Source organism: Myotis nattereri (assembly GCF_964212035.1).
Source record: "Myotis nattereri genome assembly, chromosome: 2".
Lineage (NCBI taxonomy): Eukaryota > Metazoa > Chordata > Mammalia > Chiroptera > Vespertilionidae > Myotis > Myotis nattereri.
This window is the reverse complement of record NC_138076.1, coordinates 9,254,824-9,276,958: the sequence shown is the minus strand read 5'-3', so window position 1 is coordinate 9,276,958 and position 22,135 is coordinate 9,254,824. Positions and strand designations below refer to the sequence as shown.

The window sequence follows — 22,135 nt, the reverse complement described above, 5'->3', positions numbered from 1 at the left end:
GTGCAGGCCAGGCTGAGGGAGCCACCCCCCCCCCATGCATGATTTTCATGCACTGGACCTCTAGAATGAAATAAGTAAAGTTGATATTCAAGAAGAAAACAGCAATAGGGCCCACAGATTGAGTGACCAGGAAAAGCCACTCTGCAGAATTTGCCTGTAAGCTGCTCTTAAAGAGAAGATCATGTCTAGGTCTTTCTGCTCCATCACTGGAAATGTTGCGGGAGGGCCTCGGGGCAGGGATGTGACAGAGGGACACTTTACTGGAGAAGAGGACAGCCAGAGGAGTGATCGAGCAAATGTGTGGACATTAAACAGACAGATTTCATCCCACCCTGTGGTATAAGAGCTACAGGCAGCTCGGGGAGGTCCGGAACTCTTCTTGGAGAAATAGATGGCCATTTAATAAAGATGTTTTGGAATATATTCTTCATTCCTCTAAAGGACCCATTTAATTTTTAAGCTTCCTTGGATGTGTAATAACCCATGCGTTCATTGTTGAGCATTAAGCATAGAGCTCTTAGTAGCCACTGAGACGAATTATCATCATTGCCACATATTACCCTCATTGATACCAGGCACCAAATAGGTACTCAAGTAATGCACATTTTTGATATATCAGCTGATACATTTGCATCCTGTTTATAGTATGAGTGATTTGGTACATCGAAGAATGAGGACGTTTTGGCTCTGGCATGACGTTTTGTACCTTTTGTTTAAAGATGGAAGGGACCACAAAAAGAACCTAAAGATCTTACATAATTTTACCACCAATGTAAGTCCTCATTTTTTTTTTTTATTGTGGACAAACATACATAACATAAAATTTATCATAATAGCCATTTTAAGTGTGCCATTCAGTGGCATTAGGGGCATTAACAATGTTGTGCAACCTCTACCACTATCACTTTCTAGAACTTTTTAAGTGTATGATTCCTGTGTTTGTTAACATACCCAGTCATTAATGTTCCCTACTGGGGAGGTTAGTCTACTGGGGGAGGTTGTCTATAAATAAATAGTTACAAAATGTGATATGAGCTATGATAGTTTATTAACAAACTGGGTGCCATGCTCAGAGAATAAAGACACAGGGATCTTTGCTATAAGAATCTTCTGAAAAAATATTTGGATTAGGCAATGGTTTTCAAAGACAAAGGGCATTTATTTATGTATTTATTTATTTATTTATTTTTATTTTTTAAATTTTTTTTTTAAAAAATATATTTTATTGATTTTTTACAGAGAGGAAGGGAGAGAGATAGAGAGTTAGAAACATCGATGAGAGAGAAACATCGATCAGCTGACTCCTGCACATCTCCTACTGGGGATATGCCCGCAACCCAGGTACATGCCCTTGACCAGAATCGAACCTGGGACCTTTCAGTTCGCAGGCCAACGCTCTATCCACTGAGCCAAACCAGTTTCGGCACAAAGGGCATTTATAGCAGTATCTTAAACTGAAAAAGATAAAAATTAACTAGATATTACTATTTAATTTTTAATGACAAGGAAACAGTAAGTTCCTGGATATAGTCTATCTTTATGTTAAAAGTATGTTTATGAAAAGGCAAACTTCAATTGAAAACATGCATTATAATTTAAATGTACAGAGAAAAATGTAATTATATTTATCATTTGATGTAAATTTTAGTTTAAAATATGATGGCATTGCTTCCTCACAATGAAGTACTGCCTCCAGATCAAGTGGTTAGAGTCCCTAGAAGTTAGATGAATGAGATGTTGGAGTGAGCTGCTCTCAGTGGAGTATAGCATAATTGCTTGGCCAAAGGTGAACGGTGAATAGTTTATATTTTATTTGTATAATTATACTTGTCTTCAAATTTCATGCAGTAATATCAGTATCAATAATGAATGAATTCCAAATTGGATGGATAATATCAAAAATTGCATGCTGAGTGCCAGGCACTAGGGGTTCCACCAAGAATCAAAGAGAGGACATGGTGCTTGTCTTTATGGAACTTGGGATCTGTTCATGCAAAGTGGAAGCAGGTTTGGACAATTGCCTGAAAAGAGGAGAAAGTTGAAATGTGTAACCAAATTAAGCTCCTGGGCTTTCATTCTTTTATTCATTCAACACATACCTGATGAACATTTTTAAAATGCCATGCAGGGCTCTAAGGTTAGAAATATATCAATGAATAAACACAAAGTTGCTGCTACATTGAAGTTGGAGAAAGTCACTGAACAACAAATACAATGCCAGGTTGTAAGTGAAATTGAAAAAAAGGTAAAGCAGGCTTAGGAAGAGAGTGAGTGCTAGGGACTAGGGTAGCAGTGACCCTGTCAGTGTGACATTGGGCAGCAGAGATCTAAAACTAGGGAGGAAGCTAGTCATGCTGGCTTCTGAGGCAAGAGCATTCTAGGCAGAAGAAGCGGCAAGCGTACAGGGTGAATCTTTTCTCCAATACAACATGTAATTAGAATTACCTATAATTAGTCTATTATATAATGATCGTGTTCTTTCCACCACCCCAACTTTTTCTCATGAGCTCTTTCAACTCACTGGGCCCTATTCAGGAGACTACTACTCTATTCCCATGTTGGAAAGTTTGCAAAAATAGTCCTTGGAAATGATGTATTTGTCTTTCATTAAATTTGTTTTTAAAAATCTTATCAAATAATGCCTTAAATATGTTCATAGAAAGCTTTACCAAATTTACACAAAACCCTAGGTTCCAGTTGAGTGAGACAGAACAGGAAAGGCTTAAAAAAAAATCTGTTAAAGCAGCTAGTATATTTTCACAGGAAAATGGACTATTAGGCCATGTCAAATTCCACACAAAAGCATGTGATCATTTAAATCATACAGGTCATCAATGAACGGGCCAATGAAGTAAAGAGAGATGAAGAAGGTAAAAGTGATGACAAGGGCACCACCTTCTCCAACAGAAAACGCAAGGCTTTTCTCGACCTGCTTTTAAATGTGATGGATGATGAAGGGAACAAGCTAAGCCTTGAGGCTATTCGAGAAGAAGTGGACACTTTTATGTTTGAGGTATGTTGTGTTGTCCTGTTAGTCTCAGGTATCATCATTAAACAAATTATAGTTCCTGGTACATAACAAGATAATGTTTTTTGGTTGTTGTTGTTGTTTTTAATCTTGGGAGTTAAAACTGCTAAGGATGAAGAAATAGCCAGCACTAATACTTAGACATGTTTAAGCATTTAATAGTAAAATTAGAAATAACATGAAATAGTAGGATTATTTGTAGCCTCCTTTTAAAATATGTTGGGATCCTTTGTATAAGGGATGATCTGTTCTCAATTTATTTTCAACTTAAAAAAATTAATTTATAGGAATTCTTTTAAAAAGTTTTTAGCATGGGGAGGGGAGAAAATGGCAGCGGTATAGACAGATGTGTCCCGTGCCTTGTCCCGGAGCAGATAGGGTGAGCAGCTGAACCCGAGTAACATCTAGCCCAAATAGGCAGAGGAAATTCAGCTGGGAGACAGTTTGCAGCTGACAAAGGCAGAGAGGACTCCGGAGAAAGGGGGCTGTTGGAGACTGCGGCTGAAAACTCTCCTGGAACAGCTGCCTCAGCCGCGGAGTCCATGCCATCTTGAGTGGTTGTTTTTGGAAGCGTATACATCTAGAGACCCTGAAACCACGGCATCCAGGAATCAGCTACTGACCCAGAAACACTGGATCTAAAGCAGCGCGAATACATGGACTCAGAGGAGCCCTGCTCCTCCTCACGGAAAGGTCAGATTTTGCCTTGATAAGGGTGCAGTTTGCAATTCAGGTTGGAGAAAGGATCGCCCACAGGCATAGTCTGTGCCCCACGAGGTCCGCAGCCATTGGGGCCAGAGTGATCCGCGAATGCGGAAGGGGTCTCACAGGGCTGCTGCCAGAAGGGAATGCTAAAAATAAGCCCATAGCTGGACTGGGTGCAAAAAGGCAGCCTCGGATTTTGCCAGTGTACTGGCGGCTTAGTGCCAGGGGAGAGAGGATGTGCGGAAGAGACTGTGCACAGAGCTGGAAGGTGGAGGGTTGCCAGAGCCCGTGCACCTCCTCAGGCCCCCCCCCCCTTTTTTTTCTCTCTCTCTCCCCCTTAAATATTTGCATTTGATTATTAAGCCCAATACAAAGGATGGCCCAATTGGGGTCACTCACAGAGACTTCAGGGAAAAGTTGTTTTTGTGGAACCTGGGAATCAGAGCTGGGAGTAACAATCAAAGAAACAGCTCTGTGGCAGAAACAGCTCTTCTAAACTATTGGCTAGAGAGGACTTATAGCCTTGGAGGTCAATCCAGAAAAACAGCCACCCAGAGGCTGAACCACAAACTGGCTCTTCTGTAAACACAAATAAAGGCAGTCTGGGAAACAAATACTGCCTGCTTTAAAATCAGTACTGTGGTTTACAACACGGAGGAACAGTGTATCACAGGGAACTTCAACACTCTCCTGAATACCTGACAGGACTAAGGCATGTCAAACAGAAGAGTAGAGGAACTGAAGGACCTTCACTACTGCACATTTTTATTTTTTATTTTATTTTATTTTTTCACCTTATATTTAAGAAACTAATTTTTTTCTTTTTTCATCACCTGATTTTACCTTTTTAATTACTACATTTTTATTTTTTATTTTTATTGTTAATTTTTTTTATTTTATTGATTTTTTACAGAGAGGAAGGGAGAGAGAGAGAGAGAGTTAGAAACATCGATGAGAGAGAAACATCGATCAGCTGCCTCCTGCACATCTCCTATTGGGGATGTGCCCGCAACCCAGATACATGCCCTTGACCGGAATCAAACCTGGGACCTTTCAGTCCGCAGGCCAACGCTCCATCCACTGAGCCAAACCGGTTTCGGCCATTTTTATTTTTAACCAGTATTATTACTACTACCATTTTACCTTTTTTTAAAGTTTCATTATATTTTCTCTTTATCTTATTTTGGGATTAGTGTTCTAAATTCTAATTTCATCTTTCCTTTAGCTTCATTTTATTCTACCTCAACTTTACCTTTACACCAAAACTCTCCTCACTTTTCCCCTTTTGTTGTCCTGTTTCTCTTACCCTATTCCTGCTTTAGATTTTCCCTATTCCTTCTTTTTACCCCCTGTTAAAATTTTACCCTACTTATATATCTAATTTCCAATCCCCTGCTCTAAATCCATATACACCTCTCTCTTCTCTTTCTTCACTGTCCAAATTTTTTTTCCCTGTCTGTCATTTGGTTGTTGTTTACTTGATTGATCAGTATATTGGGGTGTTTTTATGCTTGTTTGTGAGATTGTTTTGCTTTTTCTTTCTATTTTTCTGTTTGTTTGCTTGTTTATTTTTCTTTTCTGGTTATTATTATTTTTTTTCGCCTGTTTTCCCTCGCCTCACTTGATATCAATTGTTGTTTGTAGTTTGCATTCTGTTCTGGAATTTGTTGGGATTAGTGGCTGTTCTATAGGAGTTTTCTCCACATATAAATAGTTTCTTCCCCTCTTCTATTTCATTCTCTTTCTTTTCTCTCTTACTTTTTTTTCCTTTTCCCAATTTCATTTGGCACTCCTTTTTCCCCCTCTTTTTTCTTTTTCTCTTCTTTCTTCCTTATCCCCTAATTCTCTTTGATCTGGTGGTCACCTTTATTTGGGGTTATTAGTATCGTGAATACATTTGTGTTCAGTGCCTTGTGCTTTGTGCCTTGTTGTGTTGTATTTTGTGCCTTTAAATCAATGCAGCAAAGAGAGAACTACATAACCAAACACCTAAAAAAGAGAGATCATGGGGAGACAAAGAAACAGCCTGCATATGAAAGAAAAACAGGCATCACCAGAAAAGGAAGTAAACAAAATGGAGGCAATGGAGGCAAGCAACCTGTCAGAGAAAGAATTCAGAGAAATGGTCATAAGGTGGATGAAAAGAATGGAAGACAAATTCAACAATATGTGTAAGAACCAAGAGGAAATGAAGAAGAACCAAGAAGATATGAAAAATGACATCACTACTATAAAGAACTCAATGGAAAGAATCATCAGTAGACTAGAAGAAGCAGAGGACTGCATCAGTGAGCTAGAAGACAAGGTAGGAAAAACTACCCAAGCAGAGCAGCTTCTAGAAAAAAAAATTTAAAAAGCTGGAGAAGAGCCTAAGAGAACTTTGGGACAACACAAAACGAAACAACATCCGCATAATAGGAGTGCCAGAAGGAGAGGAAACTGAGCAAGGAATAGAAAACCTGTTTGAAAAAATAATGACAGAAAATTTCCCTGATATAGGGAAGAAAAAGCTCATACAAATCCAAGAAGCTCACAGAGTCCCAAACAAAATGAACCCCAATATACCCACGCCAAAGCACATTATAATTAAACTGGCAAACACTAACAACAAAGCAAGGATCTTAAAAGCAGCCAGAGAGAGACAAAAGTTACCTACAAAGGATCCCCCATTAGGCTAGCGACTGATTTCTCAACAGAAACGCATCAGGCAAGAAGGGAATGGAAGGAAATATACAAAGTCATGCAAAGGAAGGGTCTGAATCCAAGAATATTGTACCCAGCAAGGCTATCAATCAAAATTGAGGGTGAAATCAGGAGCTTCATGAACAAAAAAGGACTATGGGGATTTATTACCACCAAACTAACAATGCAAGAAATGCTAAAGGGTCTGCTGTAAAAAAAAAAAAATACGAAACGAAGAAGGAACACAGGGGTAAAGAATAAAAATGGTGACAAACAAGTACCTATCAATAATAACTTTAAATGTAAATGGATTAAATGCTCCAATTAAAAGACATAGAGTAACTGAGTGGATAAGAAAACATGACCCATATATCTGCTGTCTACAGGAAACCCACCTCAGAAAAAAAGAAGCACACAGACTGATGGTGAAGGGATGGAAAAAGGTTTTTCAGGCGAATGGAAATGAAAAAAAAAGCTGGTGTAGAAATACTTATATCTGACAAATTAGATCTCAAAGTGAAGGACATAAAAAGAGATAAGGAAGGCCACTTCAAAATACTAAAGGGAGAAATCCAACAAGAAGAAATAACTCTGGTAAACATATACACACCCAATATAGGAGCACCCAAATACATAAGAAAACTTCTGGAGGGGATAAAGGGAGATATTGACAGCAATACAATCATAGTAGGGGACTTTCACACCCCACTATCGCCATTGGACAAATCCTCTAAACAAGAAATCAGCAAAGAAACACCAATCCTAAATGACTCACTAGATCAGATGGAATTAATTGACATCTTCAGAACATTTCATCCCAAAGCCACAGAATATACATTCTTCTCAAGTGCACATGGGTCATTTTCAAAGATAGACCATATATTGGGTCACAGGCAAAGTCTCTTCAAATTCAAGAAGATAGAAATCATATCAAGCATCTTTTCAGATCACAATGGCATAAAACTGGAAATCAACTACAATAAAAACAATCCAAAAAAATCAAACACATGGAGACTAAATAGCATGCTATTAAACAATGATTGGGTTACCAGAAGATCAAAGAAGAAATAAAAAAACATCATGGCAACAAACAACAATGAAAACACAACAATACAAAACCTATGGGATTCAGCGGAAGCAGTCTTGAGAGGGAAGTTCATAGCTCTACAAGCCTATGGCAAAAAACAAGAAACAATGATAATAAATTACTTAACCCTACAACTCAAAGAGTTAGAAAGAGAGCAACAAGAAAAGCCCAGTGTAAGCAGAAGGAAAGAAATAATAAAGACCAGAGTGGAGATAAATGACATAGAGACCAAAAAAAACAATACAAAAGATCAACAGAACCAAGAGCTGGTTCTTTGAAAAGAGAAACAAGATTGATGAACCTCTAGTCAGGCTCACCAAGAAACAAAGAGGACCCAAATAAACAAAATCAGAAATCAAAGAGGAGAAATAACAACAGACCCCACAGAAATACAAAGAATTGTTAAAAAATACTATGAACAACTCTACTACAACAAACTAGACAACATGGAGGAAATGGACATATTCCTAGAAAAATACAACCTTCCAAAACTTAATCAGGAAGAATCTAAAAATCTCAATAGGCCAGTAACTATGGAAGAAATTGAAGCAGTAATCAAAAAGCTTCCAGCAAACAAAAGCCCGCATCCAGACAGCTTCACAGGGGAGTTTTACCAAACAGTCAAGAAAGAACTAAAACATATCCTCAGACTATTCCAAAAAATTCAAGAGGAAGGAACACTTCCAAGCACATTCGATGAAGCCACATCACCCTAATACCAAAACCAGACAAAGACAACACAATGAAAGAGAATTACAGGCAATATCCCTCATGAACACAGATGCCAAAATCCTCAACAAAATCCTAGCAAATCGGATCCAGCAGTACATCAGAAAGATCATACACCATGACCAAGTAGGATTTATCCCAGGGATGCAAGGATGGTACAATATCTGCAAATCAATAAACGTGATACATCACATAAACAAATTGAGAGATAAAAACCACATAGTCATATGAATTGATGCAGAAAAAGCATTTGATGAAATCCAACACCAATTCTTGATAAAAACTCTCAGCAAGGTGGGAATAGAAGGATCATACCTCAACATAATAAAAGCCATATATGACAAACCCACAGCCAACATCATACTCAATGGACAAAAACTAAAACCATTTCCCCTAAGAACAGGAACAAGACAGGGATGCCCCCTCTCACCACTCCTGTTCAACATAGTACTGGAAGTACTAGCCGTTGCGATCAGACAAGAAGAAGAAATGAAAGGCATCCAAATTGGAAAAGAACAAGTAAAACTGTCCTTATTTGCAGATGATATGATACTGTACATAGAGAACCCTAAAGGCTCCATCAAAAAATTATTAGACTTAATAAATGAATTCAGCAATGTAGCAGGATACAAAATTAATGCCAAGAAATCTATGGCATTTCTTTACACCAATAGTGAACTTACAGAAAGGGAGACTAAAAAAGCAATCCCATTTACCTTCGCACCAAAAAAATTAAGATACCTAGGAATAAATTTAACTAAGGAGGTAAAAGACTTATATGCGAAAAACTACAGGACACTGAAAAAAGAGATAGAGGAAGACATAAACAGATGGAAGAACATACCGTGTTCATGGATTGGTAGAATCAATATCATCAAAATGTCCATACTAACTAAAGCAATCTATAGATTCAATGCAATCCCCATTAAATTACCAACGGCATATTTCACAGATCTAGAACAAACGCTCCAAAAATTCATCTGGAACAAAAAAAGACCTCGAATAGCTGCAGCAATCCTGAGAAAGAAGAACAAAGTAGGTGGAATCTCAATACCAGATATTAAGCTGTATTACAAAGCCACTGTTCTTAAAACAGCATGGTACTGGCACAAGAACAGACATATAGATCAATGGAATAGAGTAGAGAACCCAGAAATCAACCCAAACCACTATGCCCAATTAAGAGTCAACAAAGGAGGCAAGAGCATACAATGGAGTCAAGACAATCTCTTCAAAAAATGGTGTTGGGAAAATTGGACAGATACATACAAAAAGATGAAACTAGACCACCAACTCACACCATGCACAAAATAAACTCAAAATGGATAAAAGACTTAAACGTAAGACTGGGAGCCATAAAAATACTAGAGGAATCCACAGGCAGCAAAATCGCAAACATATGCCAAAGGAATTTCTTCTCTGATACTGCTCCTAGGACAATGGAAACTAAAGAGAAATTAAACAAATGGGACTACATCAAAATAAAAAGCTTTTGCACAGCAAAGGAAACCATCAACAAAACAACAACAAGGCCCACTGTTGCCGAAATCGGTTTGGCTCAGTGGATGGAGCGTCGGCCTGCGGACTGAAAGGTCCCAGGTTCGATTCCGGTCAAGGGCATGTACCTGGGTTGCGGGCAGATCCCCAGCGGGGGATGTGCAGGAGGCAGCTGATTAATGTTTCTCTCTCATCGATGTTTCTAACTCTCTATCTCTCTCCCTTCCTCTCTGTAAAAAATCAATAAAATATATTAAAAAAAAAAAAGAAGAAGAAGAAGGCCCACTGCATGGGAGAACATATTTGCCAACGATATCACCGATAAGGGTTTAATCTCCAACATTTACAGGGAACTCATGCAACTTAACAATAGGAAGATAAACAATCCAATCAAAAAATAGGCAACGGGCCTAGATAGACACTTTTTAAAAGGGGACATACAGAAGGCTGAAAGACATATGAAAACATGCTCAAAGTCACTAATTATACAAGAGATGCAAATCAAAACAACAATGTGGTATCATCTCACACCTGCCAGAATGGCTATCATCAACAAATCAACAAATCACAAGTGTTGGAGAGGATGTGGAGAAAAAGGAACTCTTCTGCACACTGGTGGGAATGCAGACTGGTGTAGCCACTGTGGAGAACAGTATGGAGTTTCCTCAAAAAACTAAAAATGGGACTCCCATTTGACCCAGTGATCCCACTACTAGGAATATATCCCAAGAAACCAGAAACACCAATCAGAAAGGATATATACACCCCTATGTTCATAGCAGCACAATTCACCATAGCTAAGATTTGGAAACAGCCTAAGTGCCCATCAGCAGATGAGTGGATTAAAAAACAGTGGTACATCTACACAATGGAATACTATGCTGCTGTAAAAAAGAAGGAACTCTTGCCATTTGCAACAGCATGGATGGAACTTAGCATTATGCTAAGTGAAATAAGCCAGTCAGAGAAAGATAAATACCACATGATCTCACTCATTTGTGGAATATAGAGAACTACATAGACAGAGAAAAAGTGATCAGACTATCAATCCCCAGTTGGAAAGTAAGGGAGGGTGGGGGTAAGGGGAAGAGATCAACCAAAGGACTTGTATGCATGGATATAAACCAAACCAATGGACATGGACAACAGGGGGATGAGAACATGAGTGGGGGAGGGGGGCCAGTCTGGGCGGTGGTGCTGATGAGTTCCTAGAGGAGGCCCCTCTCCCCTTCAAGATGGCATGGGCTCCCTGCCTGAGCCCCACAGCCGGGGGAGTGCCTGCAGCAGTGGTAGGGGCTCCCTGTCCAGGAGAGCCTGGTCTGCCAGCCTCTGGTACTCCTGCTGGATTTAACTGTCCCTCACTCATTCACACACACATTGCACACATCCACAGACTCCCCTGTCACTTCATCACTCAATCACACCCTCTCCCTCACCTCCATCCTGCCAGCCACCATCTTCCCAGCTCCTTCTAGTAGAGAATTTAAACAGTTTGTGATTCTAAGGAGATTGCTCGTCTTCGCATTAAAAAAAAAAAGACAAATTTTAAAAATATATAGTTTTATTGATTTTTTTTAGGGAGAGAGAGAAAGGGATAGGGATAGGAAGATAGAAACATCAGTGATGAGAGCGAATCATTGATTGGCTGCCTCCTGCATGTACCCTGACCAGGAATTGAACCGTGTCGTCCTCCTTCATAGGTCAACACTCAACCACTGAGCCACACCAGCTGGGCAAAAAGACGATTCTTTTGCAAAAATAATTTTAACTACATTAAATATTATAAAGAGAAAAGCTTTTAACATGTGGCTTACCAAATAAAGATTAAGCAATGGTTTTAAGAAGCAGCCTTTGGAATATCCTGGAAATGGAGGAAAGGCAAAGCCATCAGTTTTTGATGGCAGACTGCATGGATTGTGTTTGCTCTGCCTGCAGCCGCCTGGGTGCAGTGCCTCCCCAGGGAGGAAGCTCTGTGCCCTGTAGCAGGAAGCAAGCAGTGTGAAGGGTCCACAGACCTGACCTCTCCCAGGTCTGTGCTGACTGGCCAGAGGAGACAGGCCCAGTCATTGCAGATCTCTGCCATAGTCTCCCTGTGTGGAAAGTGGAAAGATGGACTATATCAGCGGTTTTAAAATTCTATTTTAAGCAGATCACTTTATAGAAAATAAACATTATGCAGAAAATGGACATCTAATTCACTAAAGAGTAGGCTGTGGGGCCAAATCCCAGCTCTGACCTGTACTAGAAGGGTGACCTCGGCAACTCCTCTCCCTTTCGGGACTTCTGTGTCCTCGCTGTAATAACACGGCCACACAGAACAGCTGTGAGGACTAGGTGAACAGTTTTCTATGTGCACCAGCCATCCTGCCCGGCACATTCTTGTGCAACAGATATTGGCTGGTGTCTGATGTTGAAGTGGCCCCTGTACCCACACATGCATACACACACTCACACCTGCACATACACACACACTCACACCTGCACATACACATCCTTCTCCCACCAGTAACCTCTCACTTCCACAAAAACAACCAGACTAACAACCTCTTTCTTGCAGCTCTAACATTCTTTGAAGTTCTAATTTTTTCCTTCTTCTCATGAAACAGTGGGCATAGCATGTACAACTACAATATTCTGACCTCCTCCGTAAGAGGATGCAGGCTGTTGCTGCCAGGCCTTCTATTTTATTTTTTTACTTTTAAATTTCATTTTATTTTTATTTTTTAAATCTTTATTGTTAAAAGTATTACATATTTCCCCCGTTTTCCCCCAATAACTCCTTATAGCCTGCTCCAGCCCCCCACCCCAGGTCTTCACCCGCTATTGTCTCTGTCCATGGGTTATGCATATATGCATACAAGTTCTTTGGTTGATCTCTTCCCACCCACTCACATACCCACCCCCTCCTTCCCTCTGATATGGAACAGACAATCTGTTCCATGCTTCTATGTCTATGCCAGGCCTTTTATGCTCCTGGTCTGGTGGATTCTTGCCTTGCGAAGTTCCGCCAATGCATTTGTTGGCTCTGTGCTTTGTGTTTGCTGCTTTTGGGTCGCAGACAAAAATAAAACAGGAAGTTCATTTTCAAATTCAAGAGAAGCTATTAAAAGTGTTTAGCAAAAGCATGTCCTCTATGACTTTGCTAAACAACTGAGTGACATGGGCAAGCTTTTGTCTGGAGTTCAGAGTCATTTCTTTAAAGAAATTGCAAGTGTGAGAAAATACAATCATGACAACATCAGAGACTTATAAACTTATTTTTTAAAATTGCAGAAAAGTCCTCCACAATTCCACTTAGGAGCTAAAACAAGTGCTTCAGAGACTTCTTCCAGGAGATGAAATATTACAATGGTCACTTGTGTTGCATAGGGTAAATGGACCAGTAAGAGTTATAATATTATTTTTTATTTTTCAAATACATTTTTTTCCTGAAGAACTTACCATTTTGCATGTGGAGGGTCCTGGTGAGATGAGGATAGGAAATAAGGGGCTGATGCCTAAAGACAATGAACAGACAGAGAAGAAGGTCGCCCAGGGTACAACCCTCAGTATTGGAGCAGGAGTCTCCTCACCCCGGATCTTCCACGCTCCCCGAGGTGAAGAGTGTGGACTCTGCTTTGTCATCAGAAACTCTGAGGGTCCTACTCTTGTCTCCACCTCCTATGAAGCTGTCGGGCCCTGGGAAAGTCATGTAGCATCTTTTGGGGGTTCAGTTTGTCATCTCTAAAATGTGAATAGCGGTATCATGTATCCCACGGAGATTTAAAAATATATATATTTTTATTGATTTCAGAGTAATATATTTTTATTGAAGGGAGAAGGAGAGACAGAAACATCAATGATGAGAGAGAATCACTGAATGGCTGCCTCCTGCATGCCCCCTGTTGGGGATTGAGCCCACAACCCAAGCATGTGTCCTGACCAGGAATCGAACCATGACCTCCTGGTTCATAGGTCGATGCTCAAGCACTGAACCAGGCCTGCTGGGCTCCCATGGTTTTTTTGTGAAGAATAATTGAGTTCCTTTCCACAAAATGATGGTATTTTGCCTCAAACTCAGCAAGGTTTAAATTGGGGTATTTATCAACTTCTTGATGTGTAGACTGTTGTTCAGAACCACCCATGTGCTGCCTGGTGTCCGCCCTACTGTACAAATGGGGGACAGTGGAGAAGTGCAGATCTGGCAACTTGGCTCAGGAAAGTCACACTTTTTTCCCCTCAAAAACAGTCCAGCACACGGAGTTCCCTCAGCATGCCTCCTGTCAGCCCAGCCCAGCCACTCTCACCAAGTATGTGACTCTGTCGTATTGAATGTCCCTGTACCCAGAGGCATCCCCTTTGAAGGGATTGTTTCATTGGTTTGTTCCCCACTGAGGTAAAATACTGTATAAAATTAACTTGTTCTGTCTGGGGTCAGGTCACAGCTGTCAAATCCAGAGACAATTCAAAATAGAGCTTGCATCCCTAACCTTCTCAATAGAACTCTGCTTTCTAAGCTATTTTTTTTTTCTCTTACATTTGTAGGGCCATGACACAACTGCAGCTGGAATGAACTGGACCTTGTACCTATTGGGTTGCTATCCAGAAGTCCAGAAAAAATTAGGCAATGAACTGGATGAAGTGTTTGGTATGTATGGCCCTTTCACTACTTACATTGAAGGTCCCAAGTCACTGAAGCAAATGGCATTCTTCCTCATTAAGAATGTGCAGTTGGGCCTGTTCTAAAGACACTGTAATAAGCAGGAAGGCTGCCATATGGGATCCCTTCCAGGCCTAATGTCTTTTGCAAGACCTCATCTATTTGTTTACGGTGCTTGGCCTGTCACTGCACGGGGCTAGATGCAGGGGCTACACTGATAAATGTCACTGTCCTCAGGGACCTCACGCTTCATAGGTGAAGCAGACACTGTGTATAAAGTATCAAGTCATGGCTGTGTGCTTGGGTGATATTAGGAAAGGGCTAGCAGAGAGCAGAGAGGAGAGGTGAAGCTGGTTAGCAGGGTCAAGGAGAGCTGTTCCATATAGGATTTCTGTGGGTTAAGCTGATGGGACATACATTTCTTTTGTACAACCAGTAACCTGTAGGTAAGGGGTCCTAGGCTGATGCCTGTAGGGATGTTGTTAGAATCCGGGGCTTGCTCTTTTTTCTCTCTGTCATTTTCATCATCATGGATTTTGTTTTCTTGATTGTGGTTCTGGGTCTCATGCTTATCTTTAAGGCAATAAGAAAGGGGAGGGGGGATGAAGGATAATATTAGTCTCCTTTGACTGCAGTCACCGATTCTGCAAACTGGGTGGCTTAGCACAACAGAAATATATTCTCTTACAGTTCTGGACACCAGAAGGCCTCGATGAGTATCTCTGAGTTGAATCAATGTGTTGGCAGGGCTGCAGTTTTTGGAAGCCTGAGGGGAGAATCCACTCCTTCTGGTGACTGCCAACATACCTTGGCTTATGGCCACATCATTCCAATCTCTTTCTCCATCTTCACATGGCCTTCTCTTCTGTGGGTGTGAGTCAAATCTCCCTCAGCTCCCTCTTATCATGACATTTGTGATGGCATTCATGGCCCAACTGGATAATTAACGATCATCTCTCCATTTTAAGATCCTTAATAAAATCTTCAAAAGATTTTATTGGAAATATTATTCTTCCCAAAAAGGGTAATATTTAAAGGTTCTAGGGATTAGAACATGATTTTTTTTGTGGGTCACAATCAGCCTACCACAAAGGAACTTTGCATTGTACCATTGACTTAAACCTTTGTTTATTCAGATGTCATATGGCTTCCCATGGCTGGGAAAAGAAAGGTAAAGGTTGGCTTGGCCAACCAACAAATTGGTATCTGATGTATTTTTCTAGTGCAAAGTGGAGAAGGAATAATAAAGGAAAAGAGGAGGAGGATGTGGAAGACATTCTAGGAAGAGAGGCTTCAGTTGCACAATGGCAAAGTGGAGAAGTCAGAAGATAATAGTAAGCATCAAAGGACAGGTGGAATTCAGAACATTTGTTAGAACCCATTGAGGTGTGAAGTGGGAAAAGTAATTTCATGTCCAGATGGTGTGAGGACTGGATTTTCATATCAAGAGCAAAGACTTTATTTTATAGAATGGAGATGATCTAAACTTCTGGGCTCTGTTTCTGTCATTTCACTTTTCCCGTATCACTTTGTATTTCTCTCAGATTGCCTCTGGTGGGTAAATTGGGTATTCTAGAAACCCAGAGTCTTTTGGAATGTGTTCCCATGTTCATGTTTTTTACAATTTCTAGCACAATGTAGGTGTCATAAGTACTTTTGGATCTCACATAATTGACACCATTTTTGCTAGAATTTTTATTCTGCTGCTTCTCATGCTTTTGCTAATTGTGCCTCACTTCTCTTCTACCTCCAGTATTAGTTCTAAAAATTTTTTGAGCAACTGATCTTTGGATATTGAATGTAAGTATTCATTCCTGTTTTTCTTTTCTTTTCTTTTTTCTTTTTTTTTTACTGAGGTAGACATCACATTTAGATTCATTATAAGAAAGCAACTGGTACACTTTTAATGTTTAAAATTGATCAATATCTTTTCTTTCCAGTGAAACAAAAAAAAATTAAATAAACAGGAACAAGATTACAATAGAGAATGACGATTCCAAATAAGATTCTGCAGGACTGCTACTCTCCTATTGAGTGGCAGGGCCCAGGCCATTATTAGGAGAGAATTTTATTTTATTTTTTTCTCATTTCAAGTTTATTAAATTTTATTTTTAAAGTATTTTAAAATTTTATTTTAAAAGTATCATTTTAAACTGCAAGGAAGTCCATTAAATGTCACAATTAAACATACCAAAGGGGAAGCCTTGTTGTTTAAATGCCGACTTAACTAACCCAAACATCTCATAACTACCCTTTGTCCTTCTATAAACCCATTTTTTTTTTTAGTTTAAAAAATGTTCCCTACAAGAGAAAGTAGACAGGTATATGTTGATAAATGCTAACTGTCCACATTCACAGAGACACAGTGTAATCTGTGTGCTCAATGTACAGAGAAGGGAGGAAACAAGTTAGAATTCTGTGTACTACTGTGCAGACTGAGCCTCCAGTCTCTAGCGGAGCAATTTAAGCAGAAGGTTTTTCTTTCCCACAGAGCACAGGGGCATTGATTCCATAAAGTTTAATAGGAAGGGATAAAAGTGAATTTGGACTTGTATGCATGCATATAAGCCTAACCCATGGATGCAGACACCAGGCGGGTGAGGGCATGAGTGGGGGATTAGGGGACAATGGGGGGATAAGGACACATGTGTAATACCCTAGTCAATAAAGAAAAAAAAATTAAAATCAAGGGAAAAAAATAAAAATACTTTTAAAAGTAAAAAAAAAAAAAAAAAAGAATTTGGAACAGAAAGCGTTAGAGATTCTTTTCCCACTGTATTCTGCTCAAGGTATTTCCCCCCAAATAAGTTGAGAACCAGGATGTAAGGGAGAGAAAAGACTTCAAGGGCAGAATGACTGAGCCTAAGCGTAAAACAAAACAAACCCCAGACTGTAACTTGCTCCCAGTGACTGGAGAAAACTTTTAAAAAGAAGGTTGGAATCCATCCGTGTTCCTTAATCATCTTCTCCTTCATCCTCATCAGCTTGTTCGTTGGTAGCTTTCAATCCTCTCCCTCTCCCCCTCCATCATCATCTTCTTCTCTTCTCATTCCCCATCTTCATCTTCCATATCAGGAAGCAAGTAGTAATGAATTGGATTTTGGCAAATACAACTTTCGATGATCTCCCACCTTACCTGCATCTGCATCAGAATGGCCATAAACCAGATTTTTGTTTCTTGGTCTCTTCCTGCTGGCTTTATCCTGCATTGGATTTGAACATTTCATCAGATCCTTTTCAGATATTTCGTGGACTTTGAAAATGCATCACGGCTTGCACTCAGATGAAATTCTCTGGGTGCAATTATTTTCCAAGGAAGGGTTTTCATCGAAATGAAAATCTGTTCTGTGACCTGCTGTATTACTTTTCCATTCTGTACTTCAACTCTGGTTAAATAACACAGTGCCTTTCCGTGCATCTCCCCAAGCAGTGCAGGCATAGAGATGGTTCCAAATGTTGTTGGTTGAAAATTTGGGTTTTAGGCCATCAATTCCTACCTCTTCTGAGAAACAGTGGTTGGCAGGATTTGCTATATGTCCGCCTTCAGAATCTTCTCACTGGCTTGTTCATTGAGTTGGTCTGTCTCATTTTTTGCTTTCTCAGTATTTTCGGTGGCTTTGTGCTGTGTTTTTTCTCCTGTTGGCACATCCAAGAAGTCATTTGGATTTCTCTCTGAGGTGGGAATGGAGGGTGTTTGGGGGCCAGGCTATGGGGAGAGTCCAAGAAGCTGACCCAGGAGAAGATTCACTTCTGAAGAGACGCTGAGAATTCAAAATTAAATGTTTTAAACTTATAGTTTCATGCATTGACAATGTTATGCAACTGTCACCTCTGTCTAATTCCAACCCATGTCAGCAGCCAAAAGGAAACCCTGCACCATTAATCAGCCACTGCCCATTTTCTCTTCCCCAGCCCCTGGCAGCACCTCACTTACACTCTGTCTCTATGGATTGATCTTCTCTGAGTACTTCCTCCAAATTTAATGCTACAACGTGACCTTTTGTATCTTTTTTTTTTTTTACTTAGCATTATTTTCTCATTTTATTTTGATTATCTATACTATTAAGAATTTTACTTTTGCTGTTGGTATTTAACATTCAGTGTATTGATGTTATAATATATTCTTTTTTGATGTCTTATCCACCAAGCCCAAATCGTTCTTTCATTTATTTTATTCCATGTATTTACTTTGATCAGGGAATTCTGATCGCCCCGTTACCTTAGAAGACCTGAAGAAACTTAAATATCTGGAGTGTGTTATTAAGGAGACCCTTCGTATATTTCCTTCTGTGCCTATAATTGCCCGTGAACTTAATGAAGATTGCGATGTTGGTGAGAGTTCTTTCATGAAAGTAGTGGGCAGAGTGGACTTTTCTGTGTCTGTCTTGTTCTGTTCTCATGACATATCGACTATCTCATGACAGGGGGGTACAACGTCGTGAAAGGCTCTCAGATACTCATCATTCCCTACGCACTGCATAGAGACCCACGGTACTTCCCAGACCCTGAGGAGTTCAAGCCAGAGCGGTTCTTTCCCGAGAATTCGATGGGACGCCATCCATACGCATATGTGCCCTTCTCTGCTGGACCCAGAAACTGTATAGGTTTGTATCCATCAGAATCGGTTTGACCTTTCAGGCGAACACGGCAGGGGATTTCTCACAACAGTGTCTTTGAGATGTAGTGTCTCAGATACAAGTCTGTTAAAAAAACTAGCTGTTATATTTTTTCCCCACTTTACTATGACTGTCGTAAAGTATATCAGTTTTCTAGGGCTGCTGTAACAAAGCACCACAGACTGGGTAGCTTAAATGACAGAATTTTATTTTCCCACAATTCTGGAGGCCAGAAGTCCAAGATCAAGGTGTCTGCAGGGCTGGTTTCTTCTGAGGCATCTGTCCTTGGCTTATAGATAGATGTCTTCTCCCTCTGTCTTCACAGAAAGAGTTTATTCCTCTGTCTGTGTGTGGGTGTGGGTGTGTTTTTAATTAATCCCCACTCAAGGATACATTTTTATTGATTTTTAGAGGGAGAGGGAATCATTGATGTGAGAGAAACATTGATTGGTTGCCTCCCATACGTGCCCCAACCAGGAATCTAACCCACAACCTAAGTATATGTCCTGATGGAACTGAACTCACAATCTCATGGTGAATGGGATGACATACCAACCAACTGAGCCACCCAGCCAGGGCTTGATCTCTCTTTTTTTTATAAAGACACCAGTCAGATTGGATTAGGGCCCATCCAAGGTCCTCATTTTATTTTACTCACCTCTTTAAGGGCCCTATCCCCTAATGCAGTCACATTGTGAGGTACTGAGGGTTAAGAATTCAGCAGATGAATTTGGGGGGAATACCATTCAGCCCATAACATAAAGCATAACAAGTTTCATGGTAGAGTTTTAAAATGTAGATCTTTGGATTGAAGTAGAATATACTTTATATGGTAGAAAGCTTATTTATAACAATTAGTTTATTTAACCTGTTTCTATTGCTTTTAAGAATTACTTTTTTCAAAACCAAAACTGAGAATGCTCACCATAGGACCAGTGGAAGTACTTAAACAAAATGATTGCACACCGCCATGCATTATAAACACTTTTGGCTTAGTACCTCTGGCATTTTATTTATGTAAATGCAGGCACTGGTGCAATGAGGCCTGGTAACTCTATAGTAAACTGCATTAAAGGCTCAGAGGAGAGCATTCTAGAGTAGTGGTTCTCAGGCTTCAATGAGCCCAGGATTCATCTGGGTGCTGCATGGGCTGGATTCTTTGTCCACACAGCTATTCAGATGCACTGGGTGGGAGCCGGGAAGGGCACTCAAGAATCTTTATTATTAGGAAGCATCGTGAGTGATACTGGTTCTCCCAGGGCCTACTGTGAAAATCTAACATCACTTGCTTCCTCTAATAGAACCTGTTCTTTCTCTCATTTGAGATAGATCTGTAATTAAAGTTATGTTATTTACATTAATTTGAAGGTCAAAGGTTTGCCATGATGGAAGAAAAGGTAATTCTTTCATGCATCCTGAGGCATTTTTGGGTAGAATCCAACCAGAAAAGAGAAGAACTCGGTCTGGCAGGAGAGCTGATTCTTCGTCCTACTAATGGCATCTGGATCAAGTTGAAGAGGAGAAACGCAGATGCATCCTAACTCCATTATTGGGCTGTGCCTTAGTAGGAATAAGGTCTTCTTTAAGAGAATCTTTGCATTTACAATGTGTAGATCATGAATTTAATCGTCTTAATACCTACACCTAATTTTTTGTTATCCCCACTTACCTTGGGGTCAAGACTACCAAAGAGAGAGTTTTTATATTTTCATCACCACCATTATCTTACCCTTGCTCTTGATCCCAAAGGTGAGTTAACTGATGTCTGTACCCAAAGAAACATACATTTCTCAACAGAGGGATCCGTAGGCCAATTCAATTTCAATTGACAGACCCAAAGGATATGTTAATTGAAGTTCCCGAATTTTTTAAGGTATTCTTGTTGAACACAAATATACATATATACATATACTGTTCATTTGAAAAGGTTAATTAAATACTTAGGCTTGAGCTTAGGTTTTAAAAATTATATCAGTGGTATCAGTTATTAGAATAATTATGATGATGATACTTTTCAGATTTTACCAAGGAGAACAGATCATTTATAAGTTGACTCATAGGTTCTGTTCCTATTTCCCTTTTAACTGTGTACTTATGGCCTTTATTTCATTTCATTCTACATAACATCACAATTACCTTTACACATCATATATTATCAGGAGAGATTCCTCTTGGTGATCGCCAATCCCTCATAATGGCCTTTGGAGCTGGAAGCACCTTAGACATTATCAGGTTATACTCCTTTTCATTTGAAGGGGATAAGATCATTCAGGGGTAAGTTTCGATCCAAAGTCATACCACTACGGGGTGACAGAGCTGGAAGTAGATAGAGGCTAAACTCTAAATCTCTACTACAATATGCTATTGCTTTATGAAACTCGGGTCTATAACTGGGTGTATCTTTAAAACACAGATCTTCTAGAATTCTCCCATCATTAAGGAGAAGAGAAGCTGCACATGTATAGTAATCCAGCACTTAGTTTAGGGTTACACTACTGGGAAATTCAATCGTCCAGAACATACCTGTCAAGCTGGTAAGTGATACAAAGTCCCTGAATTTCAATTCCATTGATAATATTTCTACTCCTTTGTTCAGTGACTTTTAAAAACTTCTTTTAATAAATAATTTTAATGAGATTGTTTCTGTTTCTAAATTGATTTTAGAGTGGGAGGAATGGGGAGAGAGAGAAAAACATTGATGTGATGTGAGAGAGCTACCTTGATCCATTGCTTCCCGTTCACCTCCCAACTGGGGATTGAACTCACACCTAGGTATGTGCCCTGACTAGGAATCAAACTTGTGACCTTCTGGTGCATGGGACAGAGATTGTGTCTTTAGTTTTCTCAAGGCAATAGCAGGTAGAAGCAACAAACTAAGAGAATGGAATAAATATTCTTTAATGGTTATCAAAGGAAGAGGTGACTCAACCAAAGCCATCGGACAAGCATTACGGACTGGGGCATTCAGGACAGGGTCAACATCTCTTCGCACTTTATCATCCCAAAGACCCTCAGTGCAGACAAGTTGGTCCACATATTGCTGATAAAAAGTCAAGAAAGTATATGATGTAGTTGAAAATGATTTCCAAGATATGGTAAACTTCGTTATCTGGAAAGTAGATATATATATAGAAAATTCATCCCCAGATGAT

General features: G+C 39.8%; 1 protein-coding gene across 1 annotated transcript in view; it reads left to right on the top strand.

Annotated features, from left to right (window-relative positions):
- The window catches only part of LOC308514062 (cytochrome P450 4V2-like), a 33,061-nt gene extending 11,442 nt beyond the window's left edge, over positions 1–21,619 (top strand). Inside the window, exons 6-11 of the mRNA XM_081084103.1 lie at positions 646–772; positions 2,828–3,013; positions 14,253–14,355; positions 18,565–18,699; positions 18,792–18,971; positions 20,352–21,619. Coding sequence (XP_080940229.1) covers positions 646–772; positions 2,828–3,013; positions 14,253–14,355; positions 18,565–18,699; positions 18,792–18,971; positions 20,352–20,524 — 904 coding nt within the window. The 3' untranslated portion in view covers positions 20,525–21,619. The remainder of the gene's footprint in view (positions 1–645; positions 773–2,827; positions 3,014–14,252; positions 14,356–18,564; positions 18,700–18,791; positions 18,972–20,351) is intronic.
- The last annotated feature ends 516 nt before the right edge of the window (positions 21,620–22,135 follow it).